Source organism: Ammospiza caudacuta, chromosome 1 (assembly GCF_027887145.1).
Source record: "Ammospiza caudacuta isolate bAmmCau1 chromosome 1, bAmmCau1.pri, whole genome shotgun sequence".
NCBI lineage: Eukaryota > Metazoa > Chordata > Aves > Passeriformes > Passerellidae > Ammospiza > Ammospiza caudacuta.
Genome location: NC_080593.1, coordinates 151,076,795 through 151,103,366, shown reverse-complemented (window position 1 = coordinate 151,103,366; position 26,572 = coordinate 151,076,795). Strand labels below are relative to the sequence as shown.

The window sequence follows — 26,572 nt, the reverse complement described above, 5'->3', positions numbered from 1 at the left end:
TTACCTGGTTTTTTTCCACTCAGCAATCCCTGTGAGGAGTTTCCTGAGCTGCTGGTTGCAGTAGAGTTTGGAGAGATTTCAGATTTCCTTGGCTGTGCTTGCAGCTGGAGGATTGTGGTGACATGTCTCAGCAGGATGCTGGAGTTGCTATTGTGCAGTGGTTAAGCAGTTAAGTTGTTTGTCTGGAAACTTCTGATGAAACGTTCTCATCAGTGCCACACACAGCATCAGGCTGCTCTGGCAGGGCTCCTCAGAGGCTGTCACCCAGCCTGGGGTGATGGCAGTGGCTTTGTTGGACACTCCAGGAGTCCCCACTGGTTCTGTGGAGCTTGCCCAGGAGCTGAGGAGGCTGAACATGTTATTTACTACTGATGGGAGTTAAATGCACTGACCTGATGCTGCCTGCAGCGCCAGTGCAAGCCTTGGGGATTAATCTTGGAATGTTTATAAAGAGCAGCCAGGCTGGGCAAGTCCCTGGGGCTGGATGAGGCTCCCTGTTCTGTGCTGGGTTCTCCTGATGGGACTAAATGTGTGGCTCTAAATGTTTTAGAATTCAAATCCTCTGGTTTATTAATAAAAAATTATATAAGCAAATAGTTGTTTTACTAGAGACTGCAAACCAGCCATTTTGGATATCTAAATCACCATGTTTCCTTATTTCTCCAGTTTTTGGTTCTGACTGTGAGTTGATAGCACCTGGAATGAGCTCTGCAGCTTTCCTAAACAACTGCAAAGAGAAGCACTTGATGTGTTTGTTTCACATAAAGCACCACTTCCTTCCTGACAATACATGGCTTTTTAGAATGTATTTTCCAACACTTGTACTTGACCTCCTGTGCACCTGTTCTGCTTTCTCCTTAGTGTTTGTGCTTTTTCTTGAGTTGCAGCATGTGCTAATTGTTGCTAATTATTTTCTTGGGCTGACAACAACTACCTCACTCCATACCTCACCCTTCTTATATAAATCAGAAAATATGTCTATTTTTGATTTTAGATTCTGTGATGGCTTTAGATTTGATTGATGATACAGAAAAGGCTTAAAATTTTGCTTGATTTTGGTGGGAATTAGGACACCTGACTTCTTAAGTCCCTTTGAAATCCTGAGAGGGTCTGAGATGTCCATCTTGATTCTTTCCTGAGTAAGCACTAATGGTTTCAGCTGAGCCTTATGCATCAGTTGTCTCAGTAGTTCATAGTCATAGATAATTTTACCATAATTTTTTCCTTTCCGAAACCATTTCTTATCACAGCAGGCATAACTATCATCTGAGAACACATACCTCCATTTTCATTATCAACTGACAGTGTCAGAGATGGGGGAGGGATGGATTTCAAAAATGTAATGCTGTATGCTGCATGTTCTGTGCAGGGTGCAGGGAGGGATGAAAATGAGTGAATCTCCTCTGTTTGCATAGAGAGAAGCTGGCACCATTCCCTTTGGATGAGATGCTAAAATGTTAGGCTTTATTAACTAAGCAGAGCTTGTCTTTTGGGTGAAGAAGAGGTTAAATATGCCTCAGTCTCTTCTGAGAGTACTTGGTGGTGGTGAGTGTTTCCAGGGATACAGGCAACTGCTCTCCTTTGTAGTTCGTGATACAAAGAGCCTCAAATGCAGGCAAGAAACAAACTTAAACAATTTACATTAAATGCACATTTAAAACCTGTTCACTGACCTGATAACAGACCTTTGGAATTGCTGGGGAAGGTTGCAAAAAATGAATTGCTGTAAGAGGAGACAGGATGAGTAATTGGAAGAGTTTCACTGTAGGCTGATGAATGACAGAAACAATGCTTGGCTTGGGAAATCCACTGGGATAAAAATAGGCTGGGGTTAGGAGAGCACTTGGGGGAAGTGTTCCCTTGTGCTTGCCTCGTGTTGCCTCATCCCTGGCACCCATCTGTGGCCTCTCTGCTTCCTCCTTGAGTTGTTTTCCCGAGGAGCCTGCAGGGAGCTGCTTCTTTGCTTCAGACCTTTGTTCCCAGCAGCTCAGGCACCTTCTGGCTGTCGGGACAGGCTGTGGCTGGTGAGTCTGTGCTGCTGCCAGCTGCTTGAGAGCTTGGATTTGCCCACAGTGTGGTGAAGTTTCCCTCCCACGCAATCCCAGCCTCTGCAAGCCTCCTGCTTGCTCTGCTGCTGTCCATCTTCCTTCAGGTCTGGGCTCGCCCTCCACTTTGCCCTGGGTCCAACCCCAGAATTGGAAGATAAGGGAAAAGGCTCTGAACCAAAAAGATGCTTCTGAGGGTGCTCACATTGCTGCTCTTGTTCACAGGGTCCTGTTGGGCTTGATGGAGCCTCTTCTTACTCAGTCTCCATGAGCTTACTAAACATGGCTTGTGCTTCCTTCCTGTAGGCTTGAAAGAATTTTGTTTTACATTTCTCTGTGCACTGTGTTGCTTCTGAGGGATTATTTAAAGGTTGCAGTTTGAAGAGATGTGTGAGCTGATTTAACAGCTTGATATCATCTCACCAACAGCATGATTCCACTCCTACATGTGTCATCTTCCCCCTCTATTTAGTGCTTCCTTAGTTCTCTTTTTGCAGTTAGTTTTCTGCTTGCTTAATTTGCAGAATCAGGGTTTTAAACATTTTCTTTGGGGTATAAAACAATAAATTTTAGGAAGCGATCACAGAGTCATTTAGGTTGGGAAAGACTGCTTAGGTCATCAGATCCAGCTCTGAGCCCAGCACCAAGTTCACCACTAAACAGTGTCCTCAAGTGCCACATCCACATGGTTTTTGAACACTTCAAGGCCTGATGACTCCACCACTTCCACAGGCCAGCCAGTTCCAAGGCTTTCACTCTTTCAGTGAAGAAATTGTTCCTAATACCCAATTTAAACCTTCCTTGGTGCAGCTTGGAGCCATTTCCTCTCATTCTTTTTCCATTTTCCCTGGGAGAAGAGTCTGAGCCCCACCTGGCTTCCCCTTCCTGTCAGGGACTTGACAACATTAATGCCCCCCTGAGCCTCCTTTTCTCCAGGCTGACAGCACCATCCTGTAGAAACCCCTTTCACCTAACTCACTGCAGAAGATCACCTCTGGCTCCTGTAGAACTTGCTCTGGTTATGTGCTGAGGTTTTGTTGGAATTCTGAGCAAGAATCCCTTGTGCATCTCTGCCTGCATCTCTGTGTGTGTGCACCTGTATGAGCATTTTCAGTAGGAAATTTCCAGACCATTCCAGGCACAGAAGCAAAGCCTGTTTATGTAAAAGACTCCTTTCTTGGGCAAGAGATCTTTAAACTCTGAAATTTACCTCGGGGCAAACAACATTTGTTGTGTTTGAGAATGTTCCTAAATAATTGTCTCTTGCCTGGTTTTATAAGAGATCTCTGCTGAATCTCAAATAAGTCAGGGAGGAGGGGGAAGGAAACCCAAGGGGCTGTGGTGTGACCTATGAAATCCTGGCTGTTGGGGCATTGAAGAGGATGAAAGTCCAAGATGATTTTCTGGTTCTTGATGGAGAGTGACTTTTAAAGACTGCTGGTGGGCTTTTTGAACTAATGCATCTTGCTTTCATCCACAAACCTGCTTTTGAAATATTGGCTTTTATATTATTCTGTTTTACATAGAGGAACTACTGGCCTGAATCTGATAAAATGCATGGAACATATTTATTGATGTTTTCTGAAGTCTTGCTGGTAAAACTTCAGCAATTATATTGGTTGTGTGAAAGAAAAAATGGCTTACAATAAAATATGTTTAGTATTTTTAATAAAGTCACTACCTATGTGCTGCTTAGTATTTTGTGTAGGGTATTACATGGTAATATTTAAAATTAAAATATATATATATGTAAAATTATTGTATTTTACAGCTTGTAAGGAGTGTGTATTTCTCTGTTTTAGGGCATAATTCAGAAGATTGTGGACAGTCAGAAAGTGAAGAATGTGGCCTGCTATGGGTTACGGCTCAGCCACCTGCAGTCTGAGGAGGTTCACTGGCTGCACCTGGACATGGGGGTGTCCAGTGTGAGAGAGAAATTTGAACTAGCCCACCCTCCAGAAGAATGGAAGTAAGAATGTAACTCTGTTCAATGTCAGTCATATAAGTCTTCCTGTCTTATTTTAAAAAATACTCTGTGGTTTAGTTTACTAAGATCTTGTAGTGGAATAGAGCTGGTAGAATGGGGGAAATAAACTCACCAAATTCCTCACTAAAAGCTGTGAACAATGTTTTGTTTGCTTTAAGGGTTTTTTGTTGTTTTAAGGGGTTTCCTGCAAACTGAAGAGAAACCTAGGATTTAGAGGAAGCATTAAATAGGAACAGAAATCTCCTAGTCATTTGTGCTGGAATCTGCGTTTTGTCATGCTTAAAAGTTTTAGGAAAAGAATGGTATTCCTAGTTGTGGTATAAGCACATGGCTGCAGTTTTAAAAGGATGAATCTTGTTATTTAAATAAAGCCAAAAGGATATTGTTAAATAGTGGTTGTACTTATTTATAGACTGAGCAGGAGAAATGTGGTTTGAAAAGAGTGAAATGCAGTCAGAAATAATTTTATCCCTCTGCTTTTGAAAACCTCTCAGTTGTTAAAACTTTCTTATATTGGGACCCAGAGCAGTAAGTGACATCTGCCTTCCTTCTGACTGTAATCTTCTGAAGTTATACCAGGAGCAACGCACAGTAGAAAGATAACTGCAGAATTTTGGGGTTTTTCATAGCCTGAGCATATTTGCTGAGGTTTTTCATGCTGCTGGTTAGTTGATTGAAAGAAGTGCCATAACCTAAGTTTCTTTAGCTTTTTAGGAGGGTAAGCTGTGATACCCACTCAGGACAGGAGGGAAGGAAACTCTCTCCACTTTCCTGGTAGAAAGACAAGAGGAAACTAAAATTTATTTGCAGAAGGACACAGTAGTCTACTAGAGGAAATGAGGAGCTCAGAGTTGTAAAATACCAATAAACCAAATAGAGATTAAACCAAAGGATAGATTAATGTGGTTACTTGTTCCACAGGGGTGTTGTGCATCTATTTCTGTGGTTTATGCTCATAACCACAATTGTGATGAAGTTGCTGGTTGTTTTAAAGGATGCACATACCTTCTGCAAAAGTATTGTAAATAGTCAATAATTTCTCACAAGTGGAGTTATTATATTTTAGCAGATGTCTCATTTGGCAATATTTAGTTTGTAAATTCTCTTTAGGGTCCCAATTTTAACAAATCCCACAAATTCAAAGAAATTAGGAATATTTAAAACCTGTGTTTCAAGAATGTTGCATATTCTCTTTTATGCATGTTATATTTTATTGTTTCAGTGATCTACACAAGTATTTTCCCTTTCATTGATAATATTGTGAAATCACACCTTAGAAAGGAGGAGATTCTTGAGTCCTTTTTGTGATTAGTGGTGTTATCAAGTGGTGGGTGAGATGTGAATAATTTATGCTGTGGAAATTTGTTACCTTGTGTACCAGTGTCAATTCCATTTTTATAAGGCAATGCAACTTGCATGGTACACATTGCAGAACACATTTAATTGGTTTTTAAAACAAAGTTAGATGTTGTTTTGAAGCTTGTGGAAAGGAATTGTGTAAAATGCTCGTGAAAGAGCTATGATAAGGTGTAAATTATTCAATACCTTTCCAAGTGTCATTTAGTATGTTATCAAATACATGCAGCCTGACATACCTTTTAAACCCAGAGAGATTTGCTGTGCATAATCAAAATGCTGCTGTCATATTTGTAATGCCAGAACACAAAGTGTCTAAGATCATATGACAGTACTTGTAGAAATATTTAGATTACTAAAGGGGAGGTAGTCTTGGAATGGTTCTTAAATTAAAAGCTTCCTATAGTGTTAGTAAACCACCAAATACCTCACGTGATTATTTTGTTTTTATCATCCAAATTAAAGGTTTGTGTATTCAGTGTTCAGAAATTACAGCTTGGAATTCTTCTGGACTAATCCAGATACCAGAAGTTACAGGAATTGTCAGTAGGTTGCACACAAAAGTTACCAGGGTAAAATCCATCCCCCAGCTGGGTGAGCCAGGGTTAGCAGGATGTGGGGTTTTAAATCACAGATACACAAAATGATGAGGGTGGGTGTCAATACTGAGCCTTGAGCAGCAGGCACAGCTGCTCTCCTTCATGCCTCTGTCAAAACCCTCTGTGCCAGAGCCCTGTTCCTTTTGCTGGTGTTTTGTGTCACACAAAAGAATATCAGGAGGTTCACATATCAAGTTATGTGTGTTGGAGCACCCTGTTCCCCTCAGGGCAGACACCTCCTAGCTCTGTTGGGGTTTGTGGAGCAGGTCCCTGTGACCAGGTGACATCCATGCTGTGGCTCTGACAGGCAGGAGCCACCCCAGTGCTCAGCAGTCCTGGACTCTGAGTTTTGGTAGCTGTGATGCAAAAGCCCTGGCACAGGTACAAGGCCAGATCACCTCTGGGATGGTTTGATGAGTTGACCAAGTTGCTATAACAGACCTGTCCCTCTCCCTGCTGCACTCTGTCTTCTCTCTTCTCTGGTTTCCAGTTATCCATTTCTTTTCCTTTCCTTCTGTGAGCCTTAATACTTCTATGAGCTGCAGTGAGCTGGTTCAGTTCATTAAACTCACACAAGACTTCCCCTCTGTCTGCCCCTTTGGTTCTCATCTTCTCTGTTCTGGTTACTTTGCTGTTGATGTGAACTGAATCAGAACCTGCTGGAAGTAGGGTTGGAATTGGCAAGGTTATTTCTTTCAGTGGCACAAATTGTTAAGAGTTGGATCATCGTTTTTCTTTTGGCTCCATCAGCTGCCCTGTAGTGCTTGCAGAAGCAGAGTGGTGATCTTCCAGGAATAATTTATCACACATAAGGGGAGTGATCATCAGCTGAGATGTTTGCTCTGAGAGCAGACCTGGTTTGTGAGAAAGGGACATGTCATCCTTGTCAGTTGGCTGCATTTCAAAGCCAGTAGAGGATGTTGAAAATTGAGCCCATCCTTGTGTTGGCCTTTGGAAGTCAGCTCCTTCATTCCCACAGGCAGAGATGAGGTTATAAATAGCTAATGAAGGTCACTCACAGTCACTGGCCCAGCTGAGCTGCTTTGCCTTACCTGATTTTCTCATGAGATCCTGTTGCAAGAAGCAGCACTTCAATGGCTGATCAGTTAAGAGGACAAGTCCCTGTAAAGGAGAGAGGTGGATTTTCCTATGTGGTTTGCTTTTTTGGTTTTTGTTTTGTTTTGTTTATTAATCCCAGAGAGTAATAGCGTTCTGCATCCTAGAATGACAGAATCAGTTGGGCTGGAAGACACCTCTAAAGTCATCAAGCCCTGCAGTTAACCCAGCTCTGCCAAGGCCACTACTAAACCATGTCCCCAAGTGCCACCCCTACTTTAAATCCCTCCAGGGATGTGATGCCACCACTTTCCTGAGCAGCCCCTTCCAATCTCTGACAGCCCATGAAGAAATTTGTTCTGATATTGAATATCTAGTTTTCTGATCTATAATTCAGTCTAAACCTCTCCTGGTGCAACTTGGGATGGTTTCTTCTCATCCTATTACTTGTTACTTAGGAGAAGAACCTGACCCCTACCTAGCTACATTCTCCTGTAGAGAGTTTTAGAGAGTGATGAGGTCTCCCCTGAGCCTCCTTTGCTTCCTCAGCTGCTTCTCCCCATATTTGTGCTCCAGGAGAGATTTAGGTTGGATATTAGAAAAAAATTCTTAATGGAAAGGGTTGTCAAGCACTGGAACAGGCTGCCCAGGGAAGCAATGGAGTAACCATCCTTGCAAGTGCTCCAAAGAAAGTGGATTTGGTACTTGAGGATGCTGTTTAGCGGTGAACATGCTGGTGGTGCTGGGTTGATGGTTGGACTTGAAGGTCTTAAAGACCTTTTCCAACCTTAATGATTCTGTCATTCTAAAACACACTGGATTATAGAGTCCCCAAAAAGAAGGAAGTCTTTTATACAGACTTGTTTTATTCCCTGTCAGTCTCTGCAGTTGTGTTCAGTAGATTTTAGTGGATATGGCAGAATAAAAAACAGGAGAGGCTCTGCTTTTCTGGACAGGGTGCTTGTGCCGCCTTCTCTCCCTGACACATAAACACCTGCAGGTACAATTCGGCTGACACCTAAATTTTAGTGAATAACCAGTTATCTGCTGGGGATCATGAAATGTAAAGGCTGATCAGCAATAGAAGGTGATTCTATGTTCCCTTACATATGAGCGTAACCTGTGAAAGTTTGTCTTTAAAGACTTGGAGTCTTTTTTTGTTTATCTGTGTCTGTGTCCTGTGTCACAGAATGGTTTGGACTGAGAAGGACATTTAAGGATCACTGAGTCCAACCCAGTGACAGGGCAGGGACACCTTCCACTATCCCTGGTTGCTCCAAGCCCCATCCAGCCTGGCCTTGAACACTTCCAGGGATGGGGCAGCCACAGCTTTTCTGGGCAACCTGTGCCAGGGCCTCACCACATTTAGAGTGAAATATTTCTCCCTTGTATCTACTGTAAATCTACTCCCTGTCAGGTGTTCTCAGCCTCCTGCATTTCACTCTTTAATTTAACAACATGTTTTCTGTGCACAGGACTTAGGAAATATATTGTCATACTACAACAAGGCATCATTCTAGTATTCTTTGTTTGTATACAGTGTGTGTATTTACAGTTTCCAAATTTTTTCCTTATTTTAATGGTTTCTAACAGGACAGTGTTTTTTCAATTAATTCTAAGTAAATAAGGATATTGCAAGTTCTGCTTGCTGTGGAATCCTAGGCAGCACTTACCCCTAGTAGATTTTTACCAAATCACCACATAAATCTTTATTACAGGCAGCCAAATCACTTGCTGAAAAGTATTTCTTGTTCTGCTGAAACCAATTGATTGAAATGTTGTAATATTTGCTCTTATCACGAGCAGATTATTAAATATACTTACTTTGGGAAGTGCTGTTAAGAGTGTGTGGTAGGATATGCTGTGTTGGCACAGCCCAGGGGATGGAGATATTCATTATCAGACTTTTCATTGAAGGAATGTGTCAGAGGAAGAAGCAAACAGTCTGTGTCAAACACCATAGGCTGTTACCACAGGACAAGCAATAATACTAAACTTAGGGATTGAAAGCAGAAGTTTATGACAAGAAATATTACTAAATTTAGGGGCTGAAAGCAGAAGTTAAGGTTTGAGAAGTGATTCAGATTAGGTGTAGGTTGTGGGTCAAGGCTCATTCTGAATTTCCCTCACTTCTAGTGTAGAATTACCTTTAAAAATATGACTGTCAGGTTCAAAACTGTTTGGCTTTTGCATGTGTCTTGATGATGAATAAGGGAGCAGAGAACCTTTTTACAGAGAAATCCCTTCAAAACCTATGGAAAATCCAGGGGTGAGTATTGGAGCACGGATCAGAGAAGGAGCAGGGTCCTGTTCCTTTGGTTCCCTGGTGAGTGACACTGTTTGTCACTCCTGGAGCAGCAGGATCAGCGTTTTCAGTCCCTCATGTGAGAAGCAGAGATGAAAGCTGTGTCCAGGGGTCATGTCAGGGCTTGTGGCAGCTCATCTGTTGTCACCTAACTGGGGCCTCCCTTCCCATGGATCTGGAGCTTATCTGCTCCAAGTCTTGATGCTTGGTCCTCTCTGAAGCTCTGAGAAGGCAGCAAGGCTCTGTTTGCTTCTGTTACAAAGGTCCTTTGTAAATATCTCTGTGAAATGTCTGTTACACATAAATTCCAGTTTAGTTCTCTTGAGTAATCAAAAAGGAAGTTTTTCATTAGTTTTCTAAGCTTATTTTGAGTTTATTTGTATTTTTAAGAATGTTGTGAGGAAATCTCAATTTTAATTCTGCTCAAAAGTCACTTTTTCTTGCTTTTCAGATATGAATTGAGAATTCGGTATTTGCCAAAAGGATTTCTAAACCAGTTCACTGAGGACAAACCAACTCTAAATTTTTTCTATCAGCAGGTATGTTTTGTTCTTCTGCTCAAAATCTTTTGCTGATTTTGCTGAATTTAGAGAACTCTGGGTTTGTTTGTGTGGGTAGCATATTACTGCAGAAGCAGAAAAATGGAAAAACTAAAGGTTGCATGTATAAGGCAGAAAGGGCACAAAGCCCATGGCATCTTTCTGCTTGAGAAGTGGTGAGGAATATGTTCCAAAACCGAGGTGATTCTGCAAGTGATAATTGTCCTAACTCAGATAAAATTGACTGTTGTTCCACTGGCTTCTTACAGTTCATTCACACTTGATTAAACTCATGAATTTCTTTATTTTTATTTTTAAGTGTGAGCGACAATTTCACTACAAACCATCAAATGCTTTTCCCACTCACATTTTTAGGTTATTTTCTTGGGTTTAAAATATCTTCTGGATTACTAAAACTGCATAATAGTCAAAGTTTCTATAAATTAAACATTAAATTCTGATTTTATTCAGGTAAATGGTTTTAATCTGCTTTTACATCAACAAGCTCACAATAAAACCGCTTGGGGGTATTTTGAGGGAGTTAGGACTAAAATGGTTACCCTAACTCCAGAAAGCACAATTGTGCACAAAACATTCTTGTCTTAGGTAAATTTTTTTTTTTTTTTTTTTTTTACTGTGTGATCCAATTTTTGTATTGATCTATGATGAAGTTGACTTCTGAAAAGACACTTCTCCTGCAGTGCTTCCTTGGACTTCACATTCTAGTTTAAGTGATTTGTGTGATATGCTGGATTCAGCCTAAAATGTCTGAATTTGGTGAGTTTTTAGTGTAGTACTGCCAGGGGATCTTGTACAACAAAACGATGTTCTCTTTTCCTTTAGCAGCAAGGAACTTCCTTCATACTGGTTTTAAACACAGGAGATTTCTGTTTCCCATGATAAGTTCCAAAATAATTCCCTGAACTTCATCACTTTCCTGTTCAACACCTGGCAAGCCTGCAGTGCCCTCTTATTTCTGCTTCAGGGAAATGCTTCTATAAAGCAAGGAGCTTGAAATGCCAGAGGAATATTTGTTAACTTCTAACTAAATTTGGAGAAATCATTACAAATGGCTCAGAATAGAAGGTTTTGGAAGGTCATTGGGACTGATAGGCAATGCTGACAGCTGCCTGTACCTGCAGTGCCCTGAATCCCAGTGCTGTTATAAAATGAAAATCAGAGGTTCTTGTCTCCTTGCTCTTCACACAATCCCATTTATTTTCTCTTCCCCTTTCTTTTTCACCTTATAGTGAGGTATTTCTGAATCCAGTTCTTTAAAAGTCACTGCTCTTTGTTTTGGGGTGCTCTGAGGTATTTGGGTCTCCGTTGTCATGGAAATCAGGTGCAGAACTTTCCAGAGCTGTCATTCTCTATCCATGATTCTGCTTTGCTCCATAAATTTCACTTGTCCTCTTGGATAAACTAGGACAATAACTTCTGTGTGGTAAAGTGTTAAGGCAGCAGCAGTGATGTATGAAAAGAAGGCAAGAGAACAGTTTAAGCAGTAACACTGCATCATAAACCAGGCCTACAGCAGAGAGGGGGATAAAAAACCAGGGAAAGATGATTTTTCACATTTTGCTATCTCAGTGTCATTCCTGCAACATTTTAACATCTTTTGCTTAACCACTGCTCTCAGTCAGATGCATCATGTTGTGTGTAGGCAAGAACAACAGAATGTACAGAATTCATACATGCATACATAGATATCCTGAGCTTTCTGCACAGAGGCAACTGTCACAGATAAGGAGTGTAGAACTCAGGTAAAAAATTTTAAAAATCTGACAGAAACAACGGCTCTGTTGTCGAATTAGGTTTTCTCAATGTAAAACTCAAAGACATTGCTGTCTTGTATGTTACAAATGTGTAAAAAAGATTTTTGTGAGGACCAGATGCCTTTGATTTTCTTGACAGGATGAGACTGGGAACCTTTTTTCTAATTTGGTAATATCCAAACACGTTGTTTGCCTTACTAAAGATGTAATTTTTAAAAAAATGTAATTTTAAAAAATGCAACAGATATAAAAGTTCATGGAGAAGGAGAAGAAACATGGTTCCCTCTGTCACCCATGGAATTTGAAATTTTAATGATTTTCTTGAATCTGAGTTGGAAGCCACAGTATTGTTAAAAAAAAAAAGTTTAAATCCTCAAGTGATCTTCTGGAAAAGTACAGAGCATTTTGTAAAGATAACAAAATGTTACTTTAATCACTGTCAACAGGCAGGGTTTATTCATGCAGCTCACCCAAAGCACAATTACCAGGCTGTTAAACCAAGGCTGGCACACGTTTGTGCTGCACATGCATGACTGCTCCCATTCACTGCAGCGACTGCTCTGCCCTCTGCAAATCACTGCATTTCAGGCTTCTCAGCTCGGGCTTGATATGTCAAATCACTATTTTCTCCTTGATGCTTGACTGTTTTAAGGATGCTGTGACCTTTGTTTGGTTTTAAATATTCTTCATCTTCAAGAGTCTTGACCAGATCAGGAGCCTGTGCCCAGAAGTGTTTGTGGCTGGACGTGCTGCTCGTTCTGCCATCTGCGGTGGGCGGGAGCTGCTCTTAATTGGGAGTGTAAAGCAGGGCACTTAATGAGACCTTTCATTCTGCAAGCTGTACAGCAAGGGATTAAAATTAGTGTGTGGGAGCAGGGGGAACCACACAACTCGTTAATAACATCAGAATCAGTCCCACTAACGATGCTCTTGTGCTCAGGCTGTGCCTCAGCTTTGAGGCCAGAGATGGGGAGAGGCTGATCTTTAGGTCATTCCCCTTCACTGGAGGAGCAGTGTGTTCCAGTCATGTCATTTCACATCCCATTTGAGAGCTCTGATCAACAAACTCATACTGGAACTGTGCCTTTTTGTTTTGTTGCTGCTCTCTTTGGCAGGTGTCAGAGGTAGTGGGTGACAGGGCTTCAAGGGTGTCCTCTCTTTTTTCAATCTGTGGAGCATTAAGGTGCTGATTCTGCATGGACTGCATTACTCCCTTGGGCCCAACTGCTTACAGTTTCAGCCAAATTAGGCAAATTGGATCCCACCCAGTGCTGTTGGAACTGTGAGGCTGAAATATTCAAAAATCAGGAAAAGCCAGATTTATGGTTGTCTCCACAGTTGGCAGATGCTCACTGCACAGGTTTTATGTGCCAGCCTTCAGTTGTGTCCTGTGGTATTGAATATCCAAATCTGAACCAAAGTGAGCTCTAATCCCACCCACAAAACCTGGAAAGTGTAGTACAGTGAATAAAAATACTGTAAGTTAAGATTTATCAAGAAGTGGCATTCTCTGTGTGTGTGTGTGTGTTCTGTTGACTGTTTTGTAAATCTCTGGTGAAGATACCTAGATTTTTGTATGATTTATTTACATTTTTCAGAGAAAACAAACATAAAGGTACAAAAGGAGAATTAAAAATCGCAGATTTTGAGTAATGAAATAAGATTTCACCATTTTCCTGTCCTTTTTGGGAGTATTTCCAGTTGCTTTAAATAAGTGTTGGTGAAATTCCTAGTGAGTGCCTTCCTTTCCCTGTGTTCCAGTGACATGGCAGTTGGGAAGTGGAAATAAAGGGGACAGGCTCCTCTGTTTTGCCTTAGTAGCTGAGTGGGCAATGAAGCCATAGCTCAAATGAAGATAGAATACAGCTTTTAAAAACATTCATGTAATGAGAATCAGACGTAAGCTACTTGAATTGCCTTCCTTTTGCACACATTTATCCTTGAATAACATGTTAGCCTGCAGTAATTGGAGATGGTTTATCCCTTGATGAAAAGGGAGTAAGCATCTGTATGGGGGGTGGGGGCAGCTCTTGGGCATCAGCTGTTCCATTGTTGCTGTCCTTGTGCTCAAACAGAAGACTTTTAAAGTAACTTTTTGGGGTTTTTTTTTTTTTAGACCCAGTGAAGAAGAAAAGGTTGTTTTTATCAGTGTTGAATTTTTCTCTGCTGCAGTGTGGAGCTAGCCTGGAAATGTTAATATATATAAAGTAAAGGAGACCACAGGACTGAACTGTTTTGAATTTGTTTTTTAAAATTAACCAAAGTTTGTGTAAGAAGAAATTGCAAGCAGGGGATGATCTCGAAGTTAGGGCAGGTCAGTGATGCTCTAAAAAACTGAGCTGAATTCTGTGCCACGAGGGCTCTGTGCCTCACCAGATAAGTACACTGCAGGTTCATTTTCATAAGAAAACTCTTTTTAAAAAGTAAAGATCAAAAAAACCCCCAACTTTCTCCTTATTAAAAAATAAAGGCAAAAACATGCTCAGAAAAAGTGGAGAAAAAGTTTTTGTGACCAATTGACACTTTTTTCCTCTGTAGTGTCTGTAAAGATTATGTTCACACTCAAAAGGTATTTCATTAAATGAAATATCTCTTTATATTGTGACAGATAAATACTTCATGCAAATTAAATTATTTTTATAACTCTGTTCCTGACATGTAGGAAGTTTTAAGTCCAGGCAATTATTGTAATAACTTAATGATTAAAGTTTTATAAGGCTTAGGTGCGTGAGATGTAATTTGAAATGCAGGGTGGGAATTAGACTCTTTAACCTAATTAAATAACAACATCTCTTACACCCTAATAAAAATAGGAGACCTAAAGCAAACTACTTTGACAGGAAAAGCTTTGAAGGAAATGAAGGACATTAGGAGAAAAACTGGCCTTGTTCCTGATGTTGGCAGCCTATTTAAAACAAAAAAAAAAACCTCAGCAAAACAAAAAAAACCCACCCCAAACCCAACAGATCTTTCATGGAGAGTTAAAGGCTGAGGCAAAAACTGTGCCCTGCAGGAAGGTGGCAATATAAGAACTGCAGCTGATTAAAAAGATACTAAAAATATATTTTTTGATAAAACTGTGAATTAATCTGGGCCTCTCCTGTCTGCTCTTTACAGCTTAAAAAGACAAAAGTGAGATTTCCTTGACAGGGGTAAATTTCTGAAGTTGCTGATATTCACAGTATCCTATGAAGTATTTTTTCTCTTGTAAAAGTTAATTGACCCCCTCCAAACTCTGCTGGCATTCTTGTTTTAGACTCTGCTGTTTGTATAGTTGTGGAACTGCTTTGGCTGCAAATGTTGTGTGCCCAATGTCTGCTTTCCCTTAGTGCTCTGTGGTGGGAATGTGAAACTTCTTATTCCTTAACACCTCCTAAGTGCTCAGCCAAGCTCAGGACAAAGGGAAGGGCTTGCTTTGATTTAAAATTTCCACCTGGCAGCCAGAACAGTGAAAATCTTCCTTTGTGGGCTTTTCTAAAATAGCTCATATTCAGCCTGATAGATTTTAAATTCCAGAGCCAGGTTTCCATGGACTGATGTGTGTAAATGTCTCTTTAGTAGTCTGGAACAAAACGTGACTGCAATTAGCAGGTTAAATTGTGTATAACAACAATAAAAACCCACAGAAAAGTTGATTTACCTTGATGCTAGGACTCTCCTGATCTGGAAACTCTGTGTTGGAAAGGAGAAGCATAAAAAGAGCTGGGAGCAAGGCTTGTTCAGCAGGTTGAGTTCTGCATGGCTCCCAGGAGTCCAGCCCTACTTTGTGCTGGAGGCAGCCGCGTCTCCTGCAGTGACATCTGGAGCTCAGCCCGCCCGCACAGACGGCACCATTTTTAGCTGCTCTGCCCCTAACAATGCCTTGTCACAAGTTGGTTTCCCTCCAGCCCATCTCTAATGCCCTTATTATTAACAGAGGAGCTTCCAAAATTAGTTAGAGATGTCAAAGATCAGCCCTAGATAATATAGAGACTGTGACCTTGGGACACGAAGAGGAGGAGCAGCTGAGGGCAGATGGCAGATGAATGTTATCCTGATACTGGATCTGGGCTTTTAACTCCCCTAGATGAGGCCAAAGCCCTAATTTTCCCTAATATTGACTTATCTCCTATAGCAAATTTAATACTATCAGATGGGTAAATAGGGGTGGGAACACATATGTGTTTCCCTCCTGTGTGTATTTTAAAAACTACCATTATGATCATTAAGGTGGTTTCTAAAAATACTGATGACATTAAAAGCAGACATTGGGCTTTTGTACATATGGGGCTTCATTCAGAGCAGATGAGGCACAAATCTTTCAGGGTTAATGCTGCATCAGATTTCTGAGGCTGTAGTAGTGAGGGTTGGGACCCTGTTCTTCAAGCTGATTTTGTAGTGATGAAAATTTGGTGTCCTACATAAACCTGGAAAACCAGGATTGAGGAGCAGTTTGATCCTTACAGATATCAGAATTTATACTGGGTGGCTGTTCCACATTAACCCAATCATGTGTCTGTCCTACAGTGATGCTGTGATGTGTTTAACACTACAAGGAGCAATACAGCTGAAAGCAGAGAATTGTGCATTTCCCAAATTATGCATTTCATAGCAGTAGCAGGCAATATCTGAGATCATTCTTTTTGGTGGAATGCACAGAATTGTGTCATGGACTGGGTTGGAATTGTGTGCTGTACCTGCTGCAGGTGCAGAGCAGAGCAATGTTCTTCGTTTTGAATGGGAAATTTTGGGGAAAACAAACGAGCTGTATACTTGGATTTTTGTCCTGGTCACAAAAGTGGTTGCTGAAGATCAGCTTTTCCCATGGATATATTGAGATATTCTGGTCTTTCATTACAGAAGCTGGAACTGGTAAATGGCAGGAATAATTTCTGTGGATTTTGGTGGGATGGGTGTCACCAGAAGTGTTGTGTGTTGTTGTAAAACAGGTAGATCCTGGTTGAATTCTGTGGTGGCTGAGGGCAAACTATAACATACAAAACCTAACACCAAATTACCTTCCAGAGTTAGAAACCTGAATGTTTAAAAGCAGGTGCTAGAACACACCTGAGCTGTTAAAAATAAATCCAGAGAAGTTACTGAGAATAAATAAATTATTGCATATACAGGACAATTAAGGGGCAGGTTGTATTTTTTTAACATAAATTTCACCAACTAAGTGGAAGTACATAATTTCCCAATATATAAAAGCACCAGCTAAAAATAAATGTGTAGAACAAATGTGTAGAAAAAATGATGTATTATAAATCTTTGTTTTCATGCTTCATTAAATGATTGTAATTAGTGTTTGTGTTCTATGTACTGAATGGAGAACAGAAGACATTTTCTTTGTTTGGCTGCTTATCTAAATATCTCCTATGTTGGGATGATTCTTTTTGGGTCTTTAACTTTTCAGTGGGAACTTAGTCACTGAAGGGTTGTTTAAATGCAGTGTTCAAAGAAGTGCAAATTTGGGAAAAAAATAGAAATAAAAAAGGACGAAGTTGTGTAAGTAGGTCACAGAGATTGAAAGAAAAGCAAGAGAAATAGATTGCTTATTTTTAAACTGTCCTCCTAAAAAATTGGAGTTTATCCTGTGGGAAATTTCTTGGTAACATTAAGCTGGGAAAGCCAGTAGTGGCTAATTATTGGTATTTGCCCTTTATGAGACACCATTTGATAGTACTGCTGCTAAAGAATTTCCACAGTATTTATGCTTGAAAATTCAATGTCAAGTTTAATAATTTTATGTAATAATTTATAAGGCTATAAACAAGTTTAAACCTAAAATATCTTTTTAGGACACAGTATCTAATAGCTTTTTTTAAAAATCCCTAAACTGGAAAGCATTTGCCAAGTTCAGAATTATTTTGCTGTTGTTCTTAATAAAGAAATCTAAATCCAGCATGGTGTTTTTATGAACTGCTTGTCAGCCTGGGTGAACCTTCTTCTGAAATACTGCAGCTGCATAAAAAACTCGTGTGCAGGAAAATGAAGCAGATGGCTTCTGAAAGTAGCAGCTGGTATAGAAAATACAAGGCCAGTGATAGATTTCTCCTTAAATCATAGCACAGGGCTGTTCTTCAATTTCTCCATCTTCACAAACATGGGCTTTCCTCTGTTTTCAATTTTTATTTTAAATTGTTCCATCTGGGATTGGCTGTCCATTTCTGTAGCTGGGAAACTGCCCATTATTTTCTGGTAAATTTTGAGAAGTTAGAAGTGACAGCATCAATAATTTCCCCATTCAAGTAAAAGAACAAATATTTTATAAGTCTTGACATCATAAATAAAACTGGCCTTATGTTTATGTGCCCATCTTCCATGTGGGAGAAGCCTTTTAGTTCACATTGTGTTCACCTCCTTTCTTTTGTTGTGATTTAGGAGTATCTTTGAACTTTTAATGTCCAAAATACTGGAGACAGAAAAAAGATTTCTGTTCTGGCTAAAAAGGGAAGAGTGATTAAAAAATTATAATATTGTTAAGAATAAAAAGGTGTTTTAAATAAAGTGAATTGTTGCTGAATATCAGGGCAGTAATAAATCAGGAAATATGGTGGAGGATTGTGTTGGATTTCAAAATCCCTTTTTCTTTGGATATTACTGCCCTTTCTAAGCATTTATTCACTGATGCTGGGTGATGTACATTCTGTATGTAGGGGCAATGTGAATTTTGTTTCATTTTTAATTTTATCAGAACACGTGAAAGAGTTCTTTTTCCTGCCTCTGAGAGGTGCCTTTATGCTTAGCATTCCTATTTTCCCCACTGCAGCTCTTTTTTGTACCAGACTTTTGTAGCTGTTGTGGCCAAGAAGTCAACTCCAAATGTGAAGTTTAGGTCATACTTTAATTCTGATTTGCCATCCTGTGAATGAACAAATTTCAGTAGAGTTGCTTCCTCTGACGCTGGCACTGCAGTAGCACTTGCCTGGAAGCCTGAAGCAGTTTTTATTTCCATTATTCCATGTTTAATGGAACTTAAATAGACTAATCCTTTCCCCCCAAAGCATGCACCTGCTTGACTGTAAATCTGACTTCAGCTTCTTAGAACATACTAAAAAAAAATCCAAGGGAAAAGGTTCTGAAAATCAGCACAGCAACTTGCAGCAATAAATTACTTTTGTCTCTTATCCTCCTTTAAACTGTTCTCCAATGTATTTTTCTCAGGGAGTTGAGATAAGCACATTATGTGGGAATACAAAATGAGTAACTCAGTGGAAGCAAATATGTTACAAGCAACATACACCAAAGTGACTCACTTCTGTTAGCATATTTTGGGGTTGGATTGTTACCAAATAAAAAGTATACAGGATTTTAGCAGTGTTGACACTTGAATTCTTAATCCTGGTGTCAGTCCAAGTGTTTGCCTTGTTGATCTTTCTGCATTTTCATTGCTGTGACATTGTGACCATAAACTATTGGAGATAAATACAGATTTCATGTCATTTTATCACTGCCAGAGCATCTGGTCTCCAGTATGGGGTGTAAATGATGTAGTGGCACAGAGGTTTAGCAGGAACACCTTAAAGGCTTTGCTGAGCTTGAGAAAGAGATCAAAGGTTGCTGTTCTGATTTTTTGTTTGGACACTTGGGTTTTTGGGGTGGCTTTTCTAAATCAGATTTGTGTGACAAGTTTGTATTAAACAGTTTTGTCTTACAAACTAGGTGAAATTAAGGTGTATTAAATAGCATCCTACAGGGTTTTGCCTTTGGAAGGATCCCATTCTGAACAATTAAATTGTAGAGAAGATTATGGCAGTGGCGTTTGATCTGCTTGAAAATTATCTGTGTGTGTTTATACATCTGTATATATAGACAGATGTGTTCTTCAGCTTCTCCAGGTTTTGCACAATTACTCAAATTTCCAAGCCATAGGAGGTGCAGCCAAAGGTCTGCACACACTGCCAGGGCGTGTGACAAGCTCACAGATAACAGGATCTCCAAACCCCACAGGGAAGGCTTCATCCTCTCTCTTAACATGCTTCTGAATTTGTAGTCAGCAGAAAAAAAACTGATGGGTTTTGTTAGATTTCTAAGAGTTCAGGTTTTGTGCCTTTGTATGTATATAGGCTTTGTGCTCTTGAAGATGGGGCCTTTGTTTGTCTAACCCAGAAAATATTCTCATTTCTCTCATTTAATTATATTAACAATAATAATAATAATAAAAGTTATAATTGAGCAAACACAAAAGGCTTCTTGGGAAACTATTCAATTGCCTTGTGACAGTGCATTTAATTACCATTAAATTATCTCTTATGTCTCTTCCACTTAATATTTGCTCGGGCTTTTTCCTTAGGAGGTTGTGCTGAACCTCCTGTGAAATTCTTATCTCATCTCTGCGCAGGCATTAGTTAATGCATTGATCTGATGCCATCTCAAAGAGAATAGTCAAGCAAAATTAAAGGTGATAAGAGAAGTTCTCATTGGTATTCTGGCAGTAGAAATTGAATCTGCTTTTTTTTTTCCTTGCTGAAATTGAAAGAAGAATGTGTGCAGGCAGGTTTATGAAAAAAGGGAAGATTCAAGCACCTTTGGTTATCCATAGTAGGACACTGTTAAATCCAGACCACTGGATTCTCACCACAGGTTTCCTAAAGCTTAAAATCTTTTATAACTCACAAAGTTTAAACACTGAAACAGGTGTACCTAATGTAAAATACTTCTTTTTCCCCTTCCATTTTGTTGGAATGGGGGATGGTATTTTACATTTTCTTAGTCAATATCTGATGTCTGTAGTTGCAGAGTCAGACTGGGAGCATGACTGGAATTTGTGAAAGCTCACAAGCTGCAGGGCAAGAGGAGATAAACCCCAAACTTTAAATATTTGGGTAATGTTGCTTATTTATTTGTGGAATAGGAGGCTACCAGCGTTTTAAAATCATGTTTGCATCAGACTGGAGATGCTCTTAAACTGTTTAGTTTAACAAATCAAGGACTGGGATCCACAAGGCAAAGAACTGTGAAGATAAATGAATCCACATTTGATTATAATACACTGGGCTTGAAATTATCATTGTTCCTGTGAGTGGAGGTTTGGTGTGTCAGGACTGAAAAATCACTTTGCTACAGCCAGTTCTTCTTGGGGTCTGAATACCTCAAGTAATAGGAGGATAACGGCTTTGAAATGTCCTGGTGATACAAAATTGTTGAAATGGTTCAAAAAATTGAATCTGTAGTTTTGGGGAAAATAAATAGTTCAGTGAAATAGAAGTGATCAGTCAGTGGGTATTTGATTTGGGTGGATATAGGACAGGTTAGCCAAGGGATTTTGTGAACAGATTCACTTGGTAGGTGGAGTAGTTTGGGCTGGACATGAAGGTAAATTCTCAGGAAAATACCATGAGAATTTCTGGAATTTGGGTATCCATGTATGATCTGACCCCATGTTCAACACTTTTTTTTTCATTTGGAGGTATCCCACATAGACCTGAGGATAAGGAGGGCTGTGCTGTTGGTCACCACCCACGTGTGTTTGCTGAGGTCATTTATAACAGTTTGTGCAGCCTGAAACTCCATTCCTGATTTACCTGCCCTGAGCTCCTGTCTGACAGTTTTAGTGCAGGAGCTGCTTAAAGTCCTTTCTCAGCAATAGAAAACCTGGTGTAATTTATTGCATTTTGCTGTTTATAGGATCACAGAACCATTTAGGCTGTAAAAGACTTGGAATATCAACCACTAACCCAGCACTGCCACCTCCACAGCTGAGCCATGTCCCCAAGGGCTGCAGCCACACTTGGAATGGCTCCAGGGATGGTGATTCCACCACTTTCCTGCACAGTTTCCAATCCCACCCTTTCAGTGGAGAAATCATCCTAATATCCAATCTAAATCAAATTATTTAAAATTGTGAGCATAATAAAGAGAATTATGAATTCATATTGTGTATACTATTACTGTGGGAATACAGAATTATTATTTCCATATGTGTGTACAAATAGCACACTATATGATGCTGAAGGGCAATTATTCTCCTGTCTCGTTAGTATTTGTAGGAATTGAATTGAGAAGAGTTAAAAGCTCATTATTTTGTCATATTGAGTGCCTGTATGAATTCAAATGTAAGAAGCTTTTTTCTCATGTTTCAGCTACTGTAATAATTAATTTCTTATTCTTGCACAGTTTATCATATTTCTTCTTTCATGTCTTTCAATAACAAATTAAAACTTCTAATGCAGTTCAGGTCCAGGACATTTTTAGGGATTTGTCTGTAGTTTGGAGCAGGAGCAGCTGCCACAGTGGTGCTGAGGGAATGCTGAGGTGGATGCTCACATGTTCCAAGGAAAATGCAGAGTGGAGAACACCTCCAGCTGTTGGATCCTCTGCTGTGCTTCCTTACCTCCAATTTATGCATTTCCCTGCAGTAGTAGTTTGAACTAATTGTTCTTACAACTTGTCATCACTCACCAAACCCACTGGGTGAAGTGTGCTGCATCATCTCCTCTTAGATCCACAAGTCAGTTCGTGGATTTTTGTGGGATTTCAGGACTTGCTGCAACTTCAGGATCTCAATAGTAACCTGATGTTTTCATAAGAGGAAAACAGGAGCTGTGAAGGAAAATCTGCTGAGATTTGTTACTGGAGCAAGATTTGCAGAGTGAAGTTCTTGGGAGCTCCTTCTGTTCTCTCTTTCTGCCTGAATTTTTTGTTGTTAGTACAGGTCAATTTCTTACTCCAGTGTGGTGAAACATTACCTAAAAAATAGGATTCTGCCCAAATCCATGCTGGTAAATAAAACAAGATGAAGATTTGAAGTGTTTCCTACTCTAGATGGTCACCACCCAGTTTCATTCACTCTTTGTTCTTCTTGCTATTTCAGCATTATTTTATGCCAGTGTGCAGTACAGTGTGTACATTCTTCTCTCTTTACTTCTATTTTTATTTTCACTGTAATTCCTAGGCATTTATCAGTTTTACCTGCATGATTAGATCTGCCTAGACAATTAAATCCTGTTGACCAGGATGGTTCAAGAACACAGCCTGGAATGCAGGTGTAACCATCTGCTCAGTCCCTCTGAATTTTGATAATATTTAATAAAACATAAGCAATATTGACATACACAAGAAATTTTTCAATCAAATTCATTGTGGTCAAAATGTGTGTCTTACCAAAGAAATTTGTGGAGAATTGTGTCTGCTCATTTGTGGAGAATTTGAGCACAAATTCTTATTTCTCTTCCTGGACTGTGAATTGCCATTCCAGAAAATTAAGATGTATTCATTCAAAAGTTGTTGGGGAGTATTTTAGTCTGTGTTGGCACTGAACTGATCTTTCTGTGATGCCTCCCTGCTTCTTTTGCTGTAGGTGAAAAATGACTATATGTTAGAAATAGCAGATCAAGTGGACCAGGAAATTGCTTTGAAACTAGGTTGCCTTGAAATCCGGTAAGCTGATAATTTAATTTATTATTCAACATCTTTCTGACAGAATATATACATTAATTTTGAAACTGCTTAAAGTTCATCAATTTCTGACCAGTGGAGTTGAATAAAACATCATAAGACCTTTTTTGCTATGAAGCAGTTTGAAGAAAAACTGAATACACTGTATTGTAACTAATTTCTAGTGATTTTTAAATTAACATTATTTTAAAATTTTAATTTAATTACATCTTGATACTTCCTTTTGGGTGAGTTCTTCCTCTGAATAATTCAAAGGCCTGTAGAGTACATTGAAGTATGTTTAAAAAAAAAAAAGCATCTGTGGTGTTATTTAGTAAATAGTCTTGTTATTCTGCATATATAAATCCTGCAGCTAAAGAATGTAATTATAGATAAGTGCTGCTACCTTTCCTCTCTGTATTTACTCAATTTTTAATGTGCTGTTTTGAAATTATTAAATCTTAAGGATCCTTTTGGGTGTTTTTGGTGTTCTTGTCAACTGTATAGACAGCTGGAAAATAAAGATAAATATATCAGATTAACAGATCCTTGAGAGAGTTCCCAGCTTTGAAATGCATGTGTTGGGTTTTGCTAATTTATGGAGAATTTCCAGCCTGAAACATTTGCTTTAGTTATGCTGGTGTCTCACACAGGGAGATTAGAGAAGTAAAATTGATAAGAAATTAATGACAAATGTAAACTTGTTAGGAGAGAATAAAAGTGTCCTTTGAACAGTACTTTCCAAATTAAAACAAAATTTAGGTTTATGAAATTTCCCAGGTACCACAGGAGAACCTGATGCCTTTGTTGTAAGTTTTGCTGGTAGCCCCAGAGAAAACAAAAATTCTTTGTGTAACTGCAAACTCCTGATGCACTTACAAAATCATTGTGCCTTATTTCAAAACATGTGATGAATGTAATAATCTGTGATTATGTTGTCAGCCAGGTCCTGCCTTCCCTGCCTCTCAAGCTGTGGCTCTTCAGAGCATTTTGATGAGATATTTCTCATAAATGAACTTGTGAAACTCTTAGAATGAGCATTTCTGGTCCATTTTATTCTGTGACAACGATGATCTCAGCTCTCTCCTAACAAAGCTATTTATTAATTTACTTGTTAATGTGAGCATGGCTGGATTGGAGCAGTTTTCATCATTCCTGTTCCATGCACAGGGGGCTCTCAGGGGGAAGTGCAGCATGAGGTGGAAAGGAGCTGCTCAAGGCCAGGTCAGGTCACTTTTGGTGGCAACAGTTCTGAAAATGCAATTAATTTGTAAAATCAAAATCTGCTCCATTGAGGTAGAATAATAATGTACTTCATACTTACCTTTGAATTCATTCTGCCAGTGTTTTCTGATGCTGAGTGGAAGTTTTGATTATTTGATGTTGTAGTTTTAAGCTGAATTATCCAATAATTGTTGCTTTCAAATATTTTTCCTGACTTCAGGAGATCCTACGGAGAGATGAGAGGCAATGCATTAGAAAAGAAGTCCAACTATGAAGTGTTAGAGTAAGTATTGTGAGGTTTGAACTGTCCCTTCTCTGCAGCAGGAACAATAAATTCAGTTCAGTGACAGAACTCTCTGTTCTAAGTTTTCTGTTCCATTAAGGTGGTTAAAATGCTTTAATGTAACAAAAGGATGATGAAACCCTTGATTGATATGTAGAAGTAGGAAAAATGCCTTTAACTCTCCAGAGAAACAGGTTTGGAGTAGTTTAAACTTGATCAGGAGGTTCACTGTGGTTTTCAGCAATTTTGCAAATGTTTATGGGATTCACAACTCTGCTTGTGAGGTGATTTTATTCCTCAGTGTTTTTCTGTGCCCAGTTGCATTCTTCAGCTGTGACTCATTTGTGGTAAAGTTTGAGTTACTTGAAAATGTTTGTGATATTGTTTTTGTTTCTGTTTGCTCACTGTAGGCATTTTCTGAGATGTGACCTTGCAGTTAACAAGGTTATTGTTTATCTGAGTATCCCAAATTTTAAGAAGACCAAGGAGCATCCTTGTAATGAAATATTTTGTTTGTAATGAAATTTATTGTTTACTTATTCATGTTGTACAGGAGATGGCTTCAGTTCAAACAAGCCAAAGTCCTTCAGCTTTTTAGCAAAAACCTGAAAACTGGTTTTATTTGTATTAATATAGTGGATAAGGTTTCAGACATACATGCAACAATGACATGCTCATCTCTACTAATTACCCTTGTGAAAAGATCCTGTACAGTTTAACACAAAATTGGGATAAAAGGTTGTTGCAGCAGTGAAGTCTCGATTTTTTAAATCTTATTTTTAATGACAAATGGTTGCCAACTTTTAGAGATGTGAAATTAGAGCATTTGGAGGAGGAAGGTAAGATTTTATACAACAATGAATAAGTTTACAAGGATTTTTGAGGGATCTATGATATTACTAGGTAAAGATAACTTTGATAAATAGCCTGCTTATTTAGCATTTCTGTAGTGCTCCTTTATTTATTCAGATTTCTTTTAAAACTCTGATTTTGTTTGAATTAGGGACTTCTAAAGTTTTTTTTAAGACTTCAGGTTTTTGTCTGTAGAAACATTAGTAGAAATATCCTGGTTGAGGAAACACATCACAAAATGAGAAAAGACTAATAAAAATAAAGGAGATGAGCAGATAGACAAGACTAAAAGGGGATATAAAAAAAGATTTGAAAGTATGTGAGTTATGGTTGGTGTAGTTTACATACATATTTTCAAGTAAGAACTTGAGTAAAGTGTTTTAAAGTCAGTTTTTTAGCAAGTCAGAAGCTACAAGCATGAGTAATTAGGTTAATGACTTTGGAAACAATGAGACAAAGGAAAGCAGGGTCATAACAGGTCACACAAAGTATAAATTAATAATGTAACAGGTGAGAGTTCCAGGAGGATTCAGTGTGGGGCTGCTTTCAGTTTAACAGTGATTTCTTTCCTTCAGTCTGTGTTTTCCAAACAGTGACTGCTTTGGTAGGAAATAATAAATTGCTGCTGTGAAAGGCATAGTGAAACAAAACCCTGAAATGCAAAATGTAACAGCTTAATGCCATGCGGAATTGGATGTGGAGAATTTTGCATTTCAGAAGTTTTTTCTTTTTTGAGAACCAGGATGTAATTTGTATGGGATTTAGCTGGGAGAGATGAAGGATAAAAACACCTTAAACTGACTGTACTACAGATAATTACAGACTGGAAAGGGTCTGCAGAAAGTGCCAGTGATCCCCAAAATGCATTAATTCGATCTTATCACCTTAATAGCCCATAAATGTTGAACTGCACAAGTAATATTTATTGCTCAAGTGATGCTTTTTGGTGTTTTTTGTGGGGGGATTGCTGGTTTTAGTACATCATGAGGCACTTAACCAGCTGAGAGCAATTTTTAAATGACCCTTTTTTGCATTGGGGGTGATTGCTCCTTGGCTGCCTTTGTCAGATGCATGTTTCATGTATATTTGTCTTTGATCAGATTGTCATATGAGAACAGATCTGGATGGGAAATGGTAGATGGGATCAAATTGTTAAGTAGCCTTTAATAATTGGGCCTTCATAGAGTGAAAGA

At 39.1% G+C, this 26,572-nt stretch overlaps 1 protein-coding gene across 2 annotated transcripts in view; it reads left to right on the top strand.

Moving 5' to 3' along the window:
* Window positions 1-26,572, top strand: part of PTK2 (protein tyrosine kinase 2) — a 151,602-nt gene that overhangs the window by 54,790 nt on the left and 70,240 nt on the right. For both annotated transcript variants that reach the window (XM_058802084.1, XM_058802075.1), the window contains 4 exons: window positions 3,848-4,014; window positions 9,800-9,887; window positions 22,944-23,023; window positions 24,465-24,527. In XM_058802084.1, coding sequence (XP_058658067.1) covers window positions 3,848-4,014; window positions 9,800-9,887; window positions 22,944-23,023; window positions 24,465-24,527 — 398 coding nt within the window. The remainder of the gene's footprint in view (window positions 1-3,847; window positions 4,015-9,799; window positions 9,888-22,943; window positions 23,024-24,464; window positions 24,528-26,572) is intronic.